The 16390-nt window shown below is 38.5% G+C and overlaps 1 protein-coding gene across 4 annotated transcripts in view; it reads right to left on the bottom strand.

The window, feature by feature from the left end:
• The window catches only part of LOC100740862 (histone demethylase UTY), a 151735-nt gene that overhangs the window by 111705 nt on the left and 23640 nt on the right, over nt 1–16390 (bottom strand). Inside the window, exons 1-2 of one of the 4 annotated variants that reach the window (XM_024366628.2) lie at nt 11465–11535; nt 11229–11378 (exon numbers count right to left, since the gene is read on the bottom strand). The exons of 1 other annotated variant lie outside the window; for it this stretch is intronic. In XM_024366628.2, the coding sequence (XP_024222396.1) occupies nt 11229–11251 (23 nt within the window). In that variant the 5' untranslated portion in view covers nt 11252–11378; nt 11465–11535. Of the gene's footprint in view, nt 1–10688; nt 11546–16390 lie in introns of those variants that run through there. 2 more of the 4 variants (XM_012383867.3, XM_012383866.3) reach the window with 2 other exon arrangements.

The following is a 16390-nucleotide window of genomic DNA, read 5'->3' as shown; positions in this document are numbered from 1 at the left end:
AGCGAAGTTAGGTTTCAGTGCACAACACAAAGGGAAGGGACACGGGAAGAGGTACGAGGGTGGAGGAGGGGGGCGGTTAGGGGCGCCATTCGAGGGAGGGCTGTTGAACTTTCAGGGTCACTCCCGCGGGCCCCCGCTAGTTGGACCGACAGAGAAAGAGAAAGGACGCGAGAGAAAGGAAGAGAGTACGGTACCTGGCAGAGAAAGCGAGAGAAACCGAGTGAGACGGATAGGACGAAAGAGAAAGATGGATGGACGGTGGTCGAGTTAGAGGTGAGGAGAGGTGTATAGCGGTAGAACGATACTACGAGGAAGGACGCGAGGGGAGGTTGAGCCGCCCCAACACGAAAACTCACTCCTAAACCGTGCCTAACGACGCGCCCTCTGGGCCGCGATTCGACGACTGATCGTCCGGCCAATTCGTCTCCCTGGGCCTCTATTGCTCTCCTCTCTGGGACAGATAGAGTCCCGGGCCACAGGCGTGTATACAAGACGGAGGCCCCGATATAGTGCACGAAAGCATACGGAACCAGTTTTCGGCCGAGAAAGGACCGTTCCTCCGGGGCTCGCCAGCCCTGACGTGCAACGCACACGCGCACATGGTCACCCGGCTACGTCTCTTCGCCATGGCGAAGGAGAGGAAGAGACAGGCAACGAGGAAGAGAAAGAGAGAAGAGGCGGTTCACAACGATCCGTGGAAGCTAGTGAACTCTCAGGGACGTTCCGTGGCTTTGCCACGACGCGCGAAAGACCCATACCATTTTCGACCTCTCTTCGTGAATTTTTTTTTTCTTTTTTTTTTTATATTTCTATGTTGCAGTTCTATCGTATATAGCATCGACATCTATTATTATTTATTAGCGACAAATTTGATTCGGTATCTTTCGATTAGATTTGCTGACAGAGACGGAACTGTTTCAGATAGCTCAGGAAATATTGTTTTCTTTTCGCGTTGTGATTTTGCGGCGATGCTTCGTTGCCACCCCTGTCGCTCCCAAACGCCGGATCCCTGCGCTGCTTTGAACGAACGTTCATCCTCTCTCTGTCCCTTTCTCGGCCGTTTTGGTACGGTTATACGAAGGGGAAAGGGTGGAAGGTGGGGATCGCGACGAGCTTGCGCCGATGGCTGCTGCACGCCGCTTACTCCTCCGTTTCACCGGAACCGGAGTAAACCGAGATGTCCATCTGTGTGTCTAATTGAAATCTGAACGGTCAGCGTCGCGGGTTGACAAGCGCAGCTTGCGCCGTCGGTAAAAATAGCTCGCACGAATTGTGGATTTTAATCTCTCCAAAGACTAGGCTGATACGCGGCTGACGAGTGCTTCTGGCACGTTCCCTTTTAGTGGATGCTGTAACTAACGGTTGATAAGATAGATGCTACTTTTGGTTAATGACTCGATAGATGAGAGAATTACGAAGGAAACGGATGATATAGTAGCGCTTCGGTATCAGTGTTCTTGGATGAGTGATTTCTATGTGAAAGGTTTATCAAGTTTATACAAGTTGGAGGTTAGTAATAGGTTTTGTAACTTAAGCGATGGATACGTCTAATGTAGAATGATAACTCAACGATACTGATATTATAGACACGTGGCTCGAGTTCCAGCTTTATGCAGATATTTTTATCGACTTCCTGTTGTAACAATAGAATCTTTTATAAAGGAATCGATTCTCTATTCACGCTATACCAACATGAATTGATAAACCATTCTAAAATACCAAATAACTTTTAGTTCGTTATCTAGTCATAGGGCATATTTTATGTGTCACACAATAAAAGTTGTAAGAACTCTTGTGACTCCATTTCTACATATCCGTGTGGCTAATTATGCCGTTTCTTAAATTTCATAGAAATAACCAGATTTTATACGAATTTACCTACAATGAACTACTACTATATAATTAGATAATTGTAGGGACTGAATAATCAAATTTTTTTCAGAAATTTGATTGATACAACCAGAACTAGTTTCAATATATTTATCTGCGGGAAGGAAGCAATCGACTACACGATTTTCCTTAAATTTCATAAAAATGACTAGAAGCAATTTCAATAAATTTATCTACAGGAAGAGACGAGAGGATATAAGTTTCCTCCGATACTATCTCATCTTTTTCCCGGTTCCAGTCAGTCGCTAGGAGTATAGACCGTGGCTAGACGCTACGAAGAAGGAGGATCGGAATATAAGTAAAAAAGAAGACGCACAAACAAGAGACGCATCCGAGCCGACAAGGTGTGCACCGCCTTGATCAAGCAGGATGGCTGGCCAGGAAACTAACTGTAGTTGGTGACTAACTTCAAACAGGATTCCACGAACATGCCGGAAATCGTTAACTCCAACAACTATACGTGTACATATGGAAACATTTGATTAGGACAAAACGTTCGATGATTCGAGTTTTATTAGCGACGCTCCGAGGCTGAAATATTTTAAGATACATTTTTATGCGTGTTAAATGAAACAACGGTAAATGAATCTTTCCAAACGTAAACATATGTAACCTTGCTATCCTCGACCAACGTAATAATAAAAATCCAAACGTCAGATTTCTCGCTGATAACGCGGCATCAAGTTTAGAGGAAACGGCTGAAAAATTTATATTTTTCTAATCGCGACACAATTCTCTACAGCTTCGCGTGTCAAACGTGATGAAACACGTGATTTCAGCTGTTCGCACCAGTAAATTACAATAATCACACAATACGCGATAGAATTTACGATGTAAAATTTACAATAACGACGCCTAATGATACATCCAAGTTGTACAAACTGTTCCGTTGGACAAAAAAGGTATGACGAGCTATCGCTAATCGCTAACGACAAGATTAAACGCTACCGCCGAATTTTTTACCATTCCGTTAAATTATTTATCGTCTAGGCAATCTATTCCCGCGTAGCATCCGCTGTTCAGCTTCTTACTCAGCAGCTCCTTGTTCGTCGCATTTAGATTCCAGCGATGCTTCCTACTATAAGAAACTGAAACGAAAACGGCCGGAAGACGGTGGTGTGGAGTGTATACAAGAGGAACCTAAGTTCAACGACCCGCTCTCTAGTACCTGTATCATCAGGCTGGCTCCTCTCCGACAGAGAGACGCGTACATGTGCCTAACTGTGCGTACGAACACACGATACTCTCATCTCTTTCTGTACGCGCCACGGGCACGTACTCCACTATGTGCTGGAAAACTAGTTTCGCGTGCAAATTACTCCCCTGGAATTGTCGCGAGGTGTTTGCCTTGCAAAACGATCAAATCGTACTCTGTCCCTTGAACGAGCAAACTGTTTTATGTATATAAATCCTTTTTACTTTTTTATATATTATGGCTCTACGTGTCGGATGGCCATGCCATAGGGTTACTAACAGTCAAGTAACCTTATGCTACTATGTGAAATTGGTAAGCATAGTTAAATGTAATTGTTATATGTCGTTGTATTATTAATTGCTGGTTTATGACGCTAGTAATAGTAAGTTTAATTGCTAGTATAGCACGCGTTTGAGTACTGTTTACGAAAGGTAATGTAATTTTGTTTATGTAGATGCAATGATCAAATTAGCGTACGTAAGTGTTTACACTAATGCGAAGGAATTATAAGACGCGGTTGCGGGGTACGAAACGCGTCGTAATAATTATGACATTTTTAAATCGAAGCTATAAAGCAATAGCAACAAAACATGAATGACACAAATAGAAAACATTGGCTGTTCAGATTAGTGTCCGTGTAATATACCCATTTGGTACAACTCGTAATCTCGAGATCAATACACTAAGATTCTATCAGAACTTACTAAAAAATGTACCAATATATCGTGCGTATCAATAAATCGATTAATTTTAATTACTCCTACGACAGCCAGTCGTCGTTTACCGACGTAATTGCTCGATGCAACGTAATAACGGTGTAATCAGGCTATCAACAGTCCGATTATACGCACTAGCGGTTCTACTGGGAATTAACACCGGGGTTATGGTTCGTATGTTGCAAGCATCTTATCTTAGATCCAGGTTTAATCACCTGCGTGGCAACAATTTTAACACTTCTTCTCTGGAAAATGAGCACGAGCAAAACCTTGCATTGGCGAGTATATCGCGTTCATAAACCATTTGGTCGTTGTAACGATAATTAATTCCTCATTTTTGCTTGCTTGTTGTTCCACTCACATCAATCATCGTAATAGATGATTAGCGACTCGGTTGAAATCATAAATTGAATTTTATGCAAGAATCGATATACAGATGCTAAATGATGCTATTAGTATAAATCTAGATGCGCATCTATTTAGCGTACGACGCTGAACTTCGCTTTGTACTTAATTTTAATTTCCCTCCTCTACAACGAAAAAAGTCTTAATAAAGGTGGAGCAATTTTAATTAATTTAATTAATGTGCATTTTAAAGCTACTTGTTTCCTAGATACAGTTAGTTTACATTATGCAGCGAATTATACGGGGGATTGGCAAATTATAAAATCTACACTCTACGCTAATTCCCTACGCTAGCGTTGATTATCTCGGAACTGTAATAGCGTATATCTGCAGCATTGTAAGAAATTTACGGGTAATGCTGGGATACGATGAAATCATTAATACTCCACTAACGAATCGATATATGCCTATATATATTATTAAATTATATATTATTATACGATACGGTATATATTATTAAACGAGGATCGTTTCAAATATACACAATGTTCCATATAAATTTCATCGTTTAATTATTTTCTATATCATACACCGAGATATACAAAATATCGTTGACGTTTGAAAGAACGATTTCATATTTCATTCTCTGATATCATTCAAAGTATATTCGTAACACCGTATACTGTACCATATTACGTAATAAAAATGATATAACATAAAAATATAGTACGGTATCACAATATCGTAAACATAGTTTAAATAGTATTGAGGAGTGAAACGTAATGTAAAGTCATCGTTATTTAAGACGTCAATTATTTCTATACGTCAACGAATTTTACCACTTTAATGCATAATACTAAAATAATTAGATGGCTAAGTTTAGATAGAAGACCGTATGTTTAAAGCAATCCCTTCAAATTGTACTTCAATTGTACAGATCCCTTTTGTAATCTACTCTATGTATTTTCTACCATCAGAAACATCGAAATCATTTCCGCCTCCTAGATTCTTGTTAGACACCCTATATAGCGAGCCACCATTTTCCTTCGAAATTATCGAATGGTATCGTTTACTGTTTTACACACACTAATGTAATATAATAAGTCACTTTTGTAATAGCGGTTAAAGTGTTCTTCAGGAAAAAGATAAAATTTTGCTTACCAACCGATCACGGTGATGTGACGCGTCGCGTTAATTAAATTCCACAGTACCTTTTTTTTCTGGCGTGAATACATAAGTGACTCATTGATCGTCGGATCTTTCATCGAACTCGGCCCGGGAAGCAGGGGGCACTGATCTTCAACTCGTTCAACAACACTGTGGCACTGCCTGAATGCCATGGTCAGTGACCGTGAGATCAAGAATTTAAATTCTACGCTGACTCGCCTACTCTTTCTTTTGTATCTTATTGTCCAGAATTTCTTGGCCATAGCGGCGCTACAAAAAGAACAAACGCTTCAATCTCTTGCAAGCATCATTTCGACGCTGAAAATGCATTTTTTAAAGGCGTCAGTCTACTTTTTCGCAAAAAGTTGATGGTACCTGTCGCTCAAAAAAATTAAATACATTGTCATCCCTCGTTTTTGGAATTCTTTTTTATCTGGCAATACGTTAAGCTCTTAAACTCCCGAAAGGAATTTTAGTAAAAAATTTTCTCTTTTCGATATCGCGTTTTAAACCTTACAAGCAGAATTCAACGACAAAATAAATTTAACATTTAGAATGATGCTACCTTCGTCCTAACCAAACTTTCAAACCTGTTAGTTTCTTTCGCATAATGTAATAATACCTTAGAAATAGTATCTCTGTTAAGAAACGTTAAATATAGCGTGTAAAAAGATCCGAATATATCTAAAGCACGTGATCTTGAAGCCAACGTTACAACATTTATCTTAAAACGATCTAGTGACTTCTAGGAACAAAACCTCTTTCATAATAAACTCAGAATTCTAAAATATTCAAATAGACATTCTTTCCAAGCGTGACATTTCCGTAGACAAGTATATCTTTGAAAACCATTCACGCTTCTCATAAACCGTATCCTATAAACTTGCCTGTTCCGTGTTCCAATTAAACCGCGGTTTCTGAGTCACGTTACCATAATAATGCAACAAATCCGAGCTCACTGTCGCTAGTTCCTTTTGCGTGGTGCGTTTCTATGCCTAACCGTGCCTTTGGAGACACTACTTTTAATCCTGAGAAGACACGTTCTACTTCCTCTGTTTCCTGCGTCGCGTTTACCACTTTTCAAGCATTTTTCATCCATCCGGTGTACACACGGATAGCAACACCGCCCTTCTGTTCGTTATACATTTCTCTTTCTCTCTCTCTATTTCTGTATGTAAAATAGCACGGACTTTACGCACACAATGCACGTGTATGCGCGTTTTGTTCGGTGTTAGTCGCGGTGACTTGCTCTGCTTTGAAACTCGACACCTCTTTCGCTAAACACCAGGGACGGACGTACGTGGGCAACGTAAACACAAGAGAGACGTATGCAGACAAATGAACGCGATATACATGCAGATATGCGTATCAACACTAGAGGGACAAAACGTTCGTCCGCGAACAGAACCGGTGTCGCCGCTTGGAAATATTTGACGATGCTTTCTTCGTAAATTGCACTCCAAATGCACTTTTTATATTCGTTTTTAAATTTATTGTTTTCCATGATAATAATCTTTATTAGTGATGAAGTTTTACGAATTTCAAGTGGGTATTGCATAACCTCGCGTTTCGGATGTAAATTGCACTACAAATGAATATCCCTGATGCTTTTTAAGTCTTCTTTAAACAAATATAGTTTCTTTTAGCGGCAGAATTTCAAGTGTTCTGAAAATTCGTTTTAGCTGGATGTTACATAACCTGGTATTTTATCGTCTATTCTTATTTTCTCAGTGAACATAATTCTTTTTTAACGATACAGTTCCACGAGTTTGGAAATTGTTTCAAGCTTTAAATGAACGTTACATAATCTCATAATTTGGACGTAATCCGCGTTTCATGTTTATTCCACTCTCTAGGTTTTTCCTATAAAGACAGATTTTTAACCGTAAAGTTTTCAGAGTGTAGTTTATTTTAAGTGGATGTTGCATAACCCAATACTTTGAAAATGACTAATCCGTTATGGATAATTTCTGCACGATAACAGTTATAGAACTTGTTTGTTGAGAAATAATAAAACGAACGTTTGTTTTGATGTTTGGTTTTACATAACCTCTCGTCTTGCAATATGACAACCAGTTGTGAACAATTCTTTTCATATAATGGATATTACGAAATTTTTTTTATGAAAATTATTGTTTTCAGTGAACACGTGTTACACCACCATCGAGAATATTTATATTTATAATAACTGAAGACAATTTAAGAGACAATTGAAAAAATTGCAATCTTATGAAATACAACTTTGATTTTTCTTTATAGAAAATTATAACAAGAAAGTTCAGCAAATAAGATACATACCTTTAGAAACTTCTTCTTCAAAAAGATATTAAAAATTACTATCTTTCCAGATCACTGATTTTGTAAAAGAAATTCGACCAACCGTGCAATACTTTATCTCAAAGCATAAAACATTAATCTGCAGCAAACACGAACAGATGTACGTATGTAACATCAACAAAGAGGCATAGAACAAGATTCGAGACGAGATTTAACGGACGAGAAAAATTTGCAACGAAAAAAGAAACCAGTTCGAGATAAAATCCGATCGAGGTCAAAAAAGCGGTTGAAACGCAATCTTACGAAAATTAATCTCGGGATTTTATGTACGTTAGGCTCGGTCGTGGCCACGATCGGGAAGCACCTGGAACAATTTTAAGGGCGCGGTAATAACCGTAAATGCTCGCTGCTCCGAGTCGTAAACGCGGGTAATTCAAACGCGATGGAAAGAGTGTCATGCAATTGCGACGTAAAGTTCATCGCATTCCGCTTCCCCGCTGATATTATCAAGCGGATTGAATTGTTCCTTGCAACAGATTTATCAAGTACAGAAAAGATAACTACAAAGAGGATGGTAAATAAAATGAAGGATATGAACCGTGTGATTTATACATTTTGCAATTTAGATGCATCTGATTGGAGATAATCTGGTTTGACATTTTCATATTATTTTACCTAAATATATTTTATGTTTGTAAATATAATACTCAAGTTAGATACGCTAAATATATATATGTGTAAAAAAAAATTTTTTTATAGTCATTTGTAGATTATTTAAAATGTTCATAAGATACCGATTACAAACAATCTTCGTACGTGATTCTAAAGTGCTAATTATACCTAAATATTTCGATTCCCATATTTCTCAAACAACCATTGTAATTTCCAAAATTAAATGTACGATACAATGTACCATCGTTTAATTGCATAAAAATTGCTTTCCTTATAACGATACCGAGATAACCTCAATTTTTTGCTCTTAAGGAAATCCGAGAAAACAAACGAAAGCTCGCAACAAAGGCAAAGCTAATTACATCCTATTATCGTAATCGAATAATTACTCGTAATTCGTCGAGCTAAGCCGAACTTGGTATGGTTTCCCCCATTAGCGTGCATTCATATGTACACTCGTAGATACAGCGCATGTACACGCACACAGTGACCTAATTTTTTTTTTTCAGTTGCTAACGATTCACATCGGATAGCAGTTACCAGCTCACCGGTATTCCTCAACCTTTCACGCATTATCATTATCGAGCTTGGCATTTACGCGACTTGTTGCATTGACCTACTCTGGCTTATGGCCGATTAATACGCGCCGTTATTGTTTCCACGTTCGCTAGCCTCCCATGACGCGAACGTACGCCATTCTACGGGTTTCATCGGGTCCTATTTTGCGAGCCATACCAAGCGAAATAGAGCTTTACTTTCAACGGGGATCAAGGCCCCATCAAGGTCGCTGGAACAATCAAGAATGCGACTGACCGCCAATATGCCTCATAAACACGTGACCCAGGTACAGGATCGTTTATTTTACCAGTTTTAGCTCGGAATTTATCGGAACTTTTGAATGCGATGTACCGATGATCGGTAAGTAACTCAACGATCGTGAGAAAGAGTTATGCGGGTCAAGGTGAGAAGGAAGAAGCCTGACCAACTCTGAATAGTATATATATCTACTTATGCGATACAAAAAGAGAATGTAAAATGTAAAACGTTATATCGTTTTATATGAAATAAATTTAATGGTGAAATCAGAAGAATAACGAATATTCTGAAATTTTTGTAAAAATTTTACAAATCTACAAAGATGCATTTGTGGAAATTGGAATAGTTTTTTCTAAAATACTATACGTCCTTTATTTTTGTTCACTGCGTGTTCTCTCATATACCTTTCATCCTAGTTCCTGCAATGTAAACTTGGACGGTAATTCTGGTGTTGATATAAACTTTAGCAAACGGTATTACACGGTATTCGCAATTTTATGTCAATATATTATTCTACGCCTCTATAACATTTTAATTGAATTAATATCTAGCTATCGATGGTTTTAATACTAATAGAAAGTTCAATAAATATAGTTATATAATGTTTAGAATATTGTACAACGATACATTCTGCGTGTCTCTATCGCGTTCTAATTAAGTTAATCTGTAAAGGTAAATTATTAGAAGAAGAAATTTGGGGAAAGGAAAGTGTTCTATATTCGATGCATACGGCGCTTGCTCGTTTAAGGGTCAAAGGACGAGTCGAGGGCGTATACGAAACGTCCCCGAGGCATCGATCGTACACCACTCGACAAAAATTTCATGCTCGGCCTCCTAATCCGAGCATAAAATGAGGCCGATATGTCGTCCGTTGGTGGAAAACGAGTCAGAGAGCCTTTCGATGCACCGTTAAACAACACACGTACACATGCACGCACATACGACGATCAATCTTGGACCAAACGCCGTGTCGGTATCATCGAGGAAAACACGCTTCCTATTTCCGTACATATACGTACAGTAACTCACGGAAATATTCGAATATTTTTAGGAACTTTTTATGTACGTATCATATAGAACACTTTGAAATCTCATTAACACACACAACACATTGGCAAGATCAGATCTGAAAATATATACGTTACAAGATATTCGTTGGAAGTATACATTTCGCAAACATCACCAAAGTATTTGCGCTGCCGATTATTCACTGTACCATAAAGCCACAATATGCAGCGAGACCATTTTGTTTAAAACTATTATCCATGCTGTGTATCATGAAGTGTTCGACTATTTTCGTGAGCCACTGTATCTATATATACTACGGCCGATTAAGTACTAGGACAGTATTTAACACAAATTTCTTGTCATTGGTTTTATTTTGTGCTTGTTGTATTATAAATCTCTTACGTTGTTTGCATCGCATGTGCTAGAGCGTCGTACAATGTAAAATACTAGACAATAAAATTTGATAGTTTTTCGACGAATGTAACGAGTGGCTGTCCTAATACTTGATCCTAATACTTATGGCCGGTAGTGTACCTACGTGCAAGCGTGCCAACCACGACACACAGTGATGCACGCAGCGAGTCAGCGAGCGGTTCACTCACCATTTAAATCGCCCAAGGTCCGTGGAATTTAAATCTCAATCAGCGCCAGGAAGACGCCGTATGTACGCTCTTGGAAGGTCGTGCACGCGTCACAGGAGGATCCTCTTCGACAGAATGGGAAACGAGATCGAGGCGAGAAATATCACACTGGACACCAGATGTACAAGTTCACCGACTTCCGCGTTTGAGTCGTGCATAGGATCCAAGACGTCGCTTTCAGTCACGACGTCACACAGATAGCGACATATTACGCTATCCTCCTTAACGTACACCGAGGCGAACAGAGGCGAAAAGAACACAGAGGAGAACAAGGCCGTCGGATGCGCGTCAGCCAGTAAACGTGTCGATGCACAAAACGAACATGACGAAAGGCAGAGAAGGAGAAAAGTGGGAGAGGAAGAAAGATACGATGAATACACTATGCGTGTTCGAAGCGAAGAAACGCGACCGTGTGCTTCGCCACGCGAAGCGGAGCACTAGTAACAACGGACACAACGATAGGTCCGATGCTCTCTTCTTCCGTGAAACAAGAACACTTACGGTTTTCCCTTTCCGTGGCACATTTTATTCCTGTCGATCTGTCGTGTAACACGTACCGTTGATCTTCGCGAACTGCACGCTGTTTTCGTGTCACAGTTCACGCATCATCACATTTCCTTCCTTGTTGCCACGGATATATTGTACTTTGTCCTTCGATTATACATATATGTATATATTTATATATATATGTGTGTGTGTATGTGTATGTGTGTATATATACATATATATATATATACTATTAATGGCAGTGATTAGAAGAGGAGAGGGTGCCACGCACGGTAAGTGCTAAGTAGCACCTCCCCCGTTAAAGGCTCTCACGCAACTGACGCGACTGGCGCGAAGGGCACACGGGGATTAGGAGAGCATGAAAGAGGGGATGCTCGAAGATGGATGGAGGGGGAAACGACAGTAATACTACGGCAGAGGGACGCAGAGAGACAACGCGAGCCGATAGGGGAATTGCGCATGCGTAGTGGCCCTGTTTTAGAACAGTACCGTGACACTCGTTGACAAGCCACCGCCCGATGCATCCACCCCGTCTGTGTCACGAGTCACGATACGTACTACAGCTGTCTACGCTCTGAAAGAGAGCAACCTTATCTCCTACATTTCTTTGACCACACTAAAGCAGTCGCCTTATCACTCTGTTAGTAAATCTAGGTCGTTAAGTTACGATTATAATTTAACGTACATAACATGAATTTATAGTGACTACAAAACGTATTTGTACATTGTACTCTTATTTCCCATTGAAGCGTTTCTCTGCCTGATTTCACATTTCATTTTCACAGTATTTCTACTAAATGATACGAAACTGAATATACTTCGACTTAATTGCTATAATAACTACAAATACTTTTTGTAGCCGCTATATATCAAGAATAGATTGTAACTTAGGAAATACATATATACAACAAACTTGTACTGTATCTCGTTTCTTACGAGCATTTATACAAGGTTTACTGTACATAGTTTTCAAAAGCTACTTAATGTAAATCAGTTTGACCGAATGAACTCGTGAAAGAAGAAGAAACAGACGCATGCGTAAAATGGAAATTCCATTCCCAGAGAGGTTAACAAATTATACCGAATTACCGCGATGCAGAGGCTTGCGTTTGCTAATCTGTTTCTCGCATGTTCTTTACTGCTTCGCTACTCTGCGCGAAAGAGAACGTCACACAAAAGACCAAGACCTACATAAGCGAAGCACAGAGCTTGCCAGAGTAATCACGTCGCGCACCATATACTCATATAACAAGCAAAATCAGTTTCATGTGCGACACGCGTCCACAGTTGTAATTAAAAGCGTCGACTTACAACTATTTTAGTTGTATCGTAAAACATTCTAATTTTCTGTAATAATAATATACTCTATTGACGCAACCCCCTACAATATTCTATTTTCTTAAAATCCACTTGGAAATAATAACGTTCAGGTGGATTCAGCAGATATGGATAGAGAGGTCCGGTGTTAAAAAACGATGGTTAGCGATCGCTTTCCGTGAAACGTTCGTCGCCTCTAGCAGTATACTTATCTTTTTATATACTATTTTGATTTGTTAACCTCGAGTGAAGGGCAGTTTTGTCGATGGTTTCGATGTGATTTACTACACGAATTGGTATCGCTAGACTTGGCTATATTGTAAGTTAAACCTAACCTACATAGTTATTTGTTACAAAGCTTTATATTATCAAATTTGCACATTATTTTATTGATATAAATATTTTTTCATATTGTATTATATTTTTATAATACGTATGCTTTCTATTAAGGTAAATTTTGTGAATATGTAATTTATTATATTATTGTCTCTACATTTATTTATTATACACTGTCATTGAATATTTAGGTACATTTCGTGAATATTTAAAGAAAAATTCTGCATCCAATTTTTTAAGTTATATTAATACGTGCATTATCAAGTATTCTTCTATCTCTAACAGTCGAGTACAGTACAGTTTCGGTTACATTTTTACAATTATTTTGTTCGTGGACTAAAGCAGAATTATCAAAGGATACTTTTTTTGTAGACATTCAAGCGTTTTTGATTAAATATTAGAAGATGTAAGAAGAAAATGGGACGCTGTGTGTTAATTGCAAAAGTGTAAACGTGACCATTGTAAACGTAAAGTAAAACGTGACCATTGTAAAAAGTTTATTTGCGTATACCGTGCGGCTGAGCAAAATATGATAATAATAAGATAATATAGAAAATATAAGAAATGTAACGAAAAAAGTTTTACTGCGGTAAATTTCATTTTTGTAGTTGATATATGTACATATATTCATAGATTCATAATCATGAAAGAACTAAAGCAACGTTGCGTATCATACAATTCTTTTCCTTCTTTTCCTGTTTTTATTAAATTATTCGTACAGCACATAGATGAATTCCAATAATTTGAATAACACAGAGGTTATGGCCCATTTTCGTTCATTTTTAATCCACACGACCTCCTCTCATAAATGGAGCGAAATTTCGCGGGAATATTTACAAGCTAACCTCTAATATACCTTTCGCGATATGCGGATAGAAAGGGACCACGAGGCAGAACATTTTTATAGAAAACTCATCATTTTCTTTTCCCTTCTCTTTTTGAAAGAAACGGACGATTCAAGAGATTGAAGTAAATTCATGCCAACTCTCTATACGTGTCTAAATTGCGCTTGTTTTTACACCGGAACAGTTTGCATTTACTTATATCGCTTATCGACCGCACAAAACGACCATCATCGTTTTAATGCAAGCTTGTAAACATCCGACTATCGATCGCGCGCGTTCGATACATTTGCAACCTTGTTTGGTACGCTCGCGGTGTATTTAAACGTGGAATCAGAGATAATAACTCCGTTTAACAAATTGGGGAATGGATGCAATTTAGAAACGGCATTTCCAAGATCGGATTTCTCGATCAAATTTACATGCATTGTTAAAACTGCATACCTTTTGTATTTTTTGGTTATGACTGGGATTCTTTCACCTCAACGGTGAATTTTAACATTTAATGTCAATATTTGAAATCATACAGATATTGTTGCAACGAAAATATTACACACACCGTATTTGTATTTTGCAATGTACATATACACAATCGAGCAAATATTATCAATGAATTTTAAAGGTGATGAGCAACCAGTATTAATAATTGCATAATGATCTCATGCATAATATTATACAAATAACAAGTTTGGTATATATAAAACAGGTAAAACTCTACAAGTCAGCTGATTACTCCATAATCATGATCATAATGGCTGAGACCGATATAATGAATAAATATTAACTAATTACTAGTCAATAACCTTAACTTGCGAAAGAAGTCATTAATTTTCCAAGAGTCGGAATAATTTCATAAGCAAATTTACAAAATTTATGAAAGAGTTTCAAATGTCACGTTGTCTGCATTTAAAAAAACATAATAGGCAATAATCATAAGCAATTCTAGCCGCAGGAAATTTAAAATCTCTATTCTATGCAAAGTTATACTTTACGTATGCATTAACTTCACTAACCTAAACCTAGAACGAATATTATTTATTTAATATTTGAAATTTCTTTGTCCTATGTATCATAAAATAAATTAACAATAATTTAAGATCAAATCAGGAAACATAATGACAGGATTCTGTAATAGGTTGGAAGCGACTCTACTTCCGCAATCCCGTTCTACGAGGGTTAAAGCCCGATGTGTACAAGCGTCACGCGTCACGTTCACGTCCTAGCAGTACCAGCGATCATTTTTTCTGATGCGAACAAGACGACAAGTTGCCGTCAGGAATTGCGTCACACGTGAACTTGCTCATAGTAACCAACGCTGATCAGCGTACCTCACGCGCCTGCGTCACTTCCAAGTCGTTCTTCTCGCTCGGCGTGTCTGCGTTTCCATGGAAACCAGGCGACGCTAGAGAGGTGGCCATAACGAGCTAACCTCTCCGTTGCAAAGAACGCTCTGACGTTACGTATGAATTAATGACACGTGTTCAGCGCAAACTGTCGCTATAATGTGTCACAGAATATCATTGGATATTACAACGTACACGCAGTGTGTATATCGAGCTTTATGAACCTGATCACGCCCTTTTTCACTGGTTTGGTGATTCTGATATTAGGTTCTGCGAGACAAAGTCGATACGTAAGTCAATTGATATTTATTCACAGAAACACGAAAATAAATGTCAACCGCTACCAGCCTCTTAATAATGTCTGTAACTACCGAATGTAATAGCTAAAATAAACTCCCGGGATAAACAAGCTCCTTACCACTGTACGCAATGATTAAAGAGATTCAACGTTATCAAGTTACACGTGATTATTTATTTTGGACAGGATGCTGGCTGGGTAGTCGAGCATATTCGAGGGAACCGGTTGAAGTTATTCTCACGTGTGCATTTACGCGAACGAGAGGAGCCCACGGGTCACAATAACCAAAGGACGTTTCGACGTCGCGAAATTGCACGCTGGTTTTTGCGGCCAGGCGACCGTAAACTTTCCCATAAGGCTCCTAGGTAAATAGTCCCTCGGCCGGCATCTCTACGTATCTCTACATGGCTCGGTTACGAAGAATTCCGGCCTATTATTATGAGCATAATTGTCTGATTATACGTCTGTGATCTGGCACGGCTCTATAACGTTAAGGTCACACTGTGCCACAAGGGCACATGTGCTCATCGAATTCTCGCTAGCATTCCAAATATAGTTCTAAGCGGAATTCTTTTCATCGTTCGAGTGAATTTTAGAAAATATATTGCTACAAAAATCGAGACGCGAACAGGGTATTATTACCCGTAGAGGAGGTAATAGCGAAAAGAAAGAGTAAAAGAATTATTTTCGTGCCTCTTTTCTCTTTTTCCCTCTTTTTCTTCCCTTCCAATTAATGTCTAGAGGTTATCACAGTGGAATTGGAACGAAACGCTCATCATAGATAATGTTTCGTTTTTTGTACCTTTATTCAACGTATTGAACGATACAATGTTGAAATCTGTTGCATTCACCGTGTGAATTGTTTTTCTAGAATTATACTAAAACCTCGGGTCATTATGTCAGTAGGTAAAAATGGAACGTAACGCGCGTATGATTTATTTAAAACTTGTAACTGTCATATCTGCATATCTACACTTGCATCTTGCTACTTTGGATAAATAATTTATCGCATTTTTTGTC

This window comes from Bombus impatiens, unplaced genomic scaffold (genome assembly GCF_000188095.3).
Source record: "Bombus impatiens unplaced genomic scaffold, BIMP_2.2 scf_0225, whole genome shotgun sequence".
In the NCBI taxonomy this organism is placed as follows: domain Eukaryota; kingdom Metazoa; phylum Arthropoda; class Insecta; order Hymenoptera; family Apidae; genus Bombus; species Bombus impatiens.
Note: the sequence above shows the minus strand (reverse complement) of the source record. Positions and strands in the feature narration are given on the sequence as shown.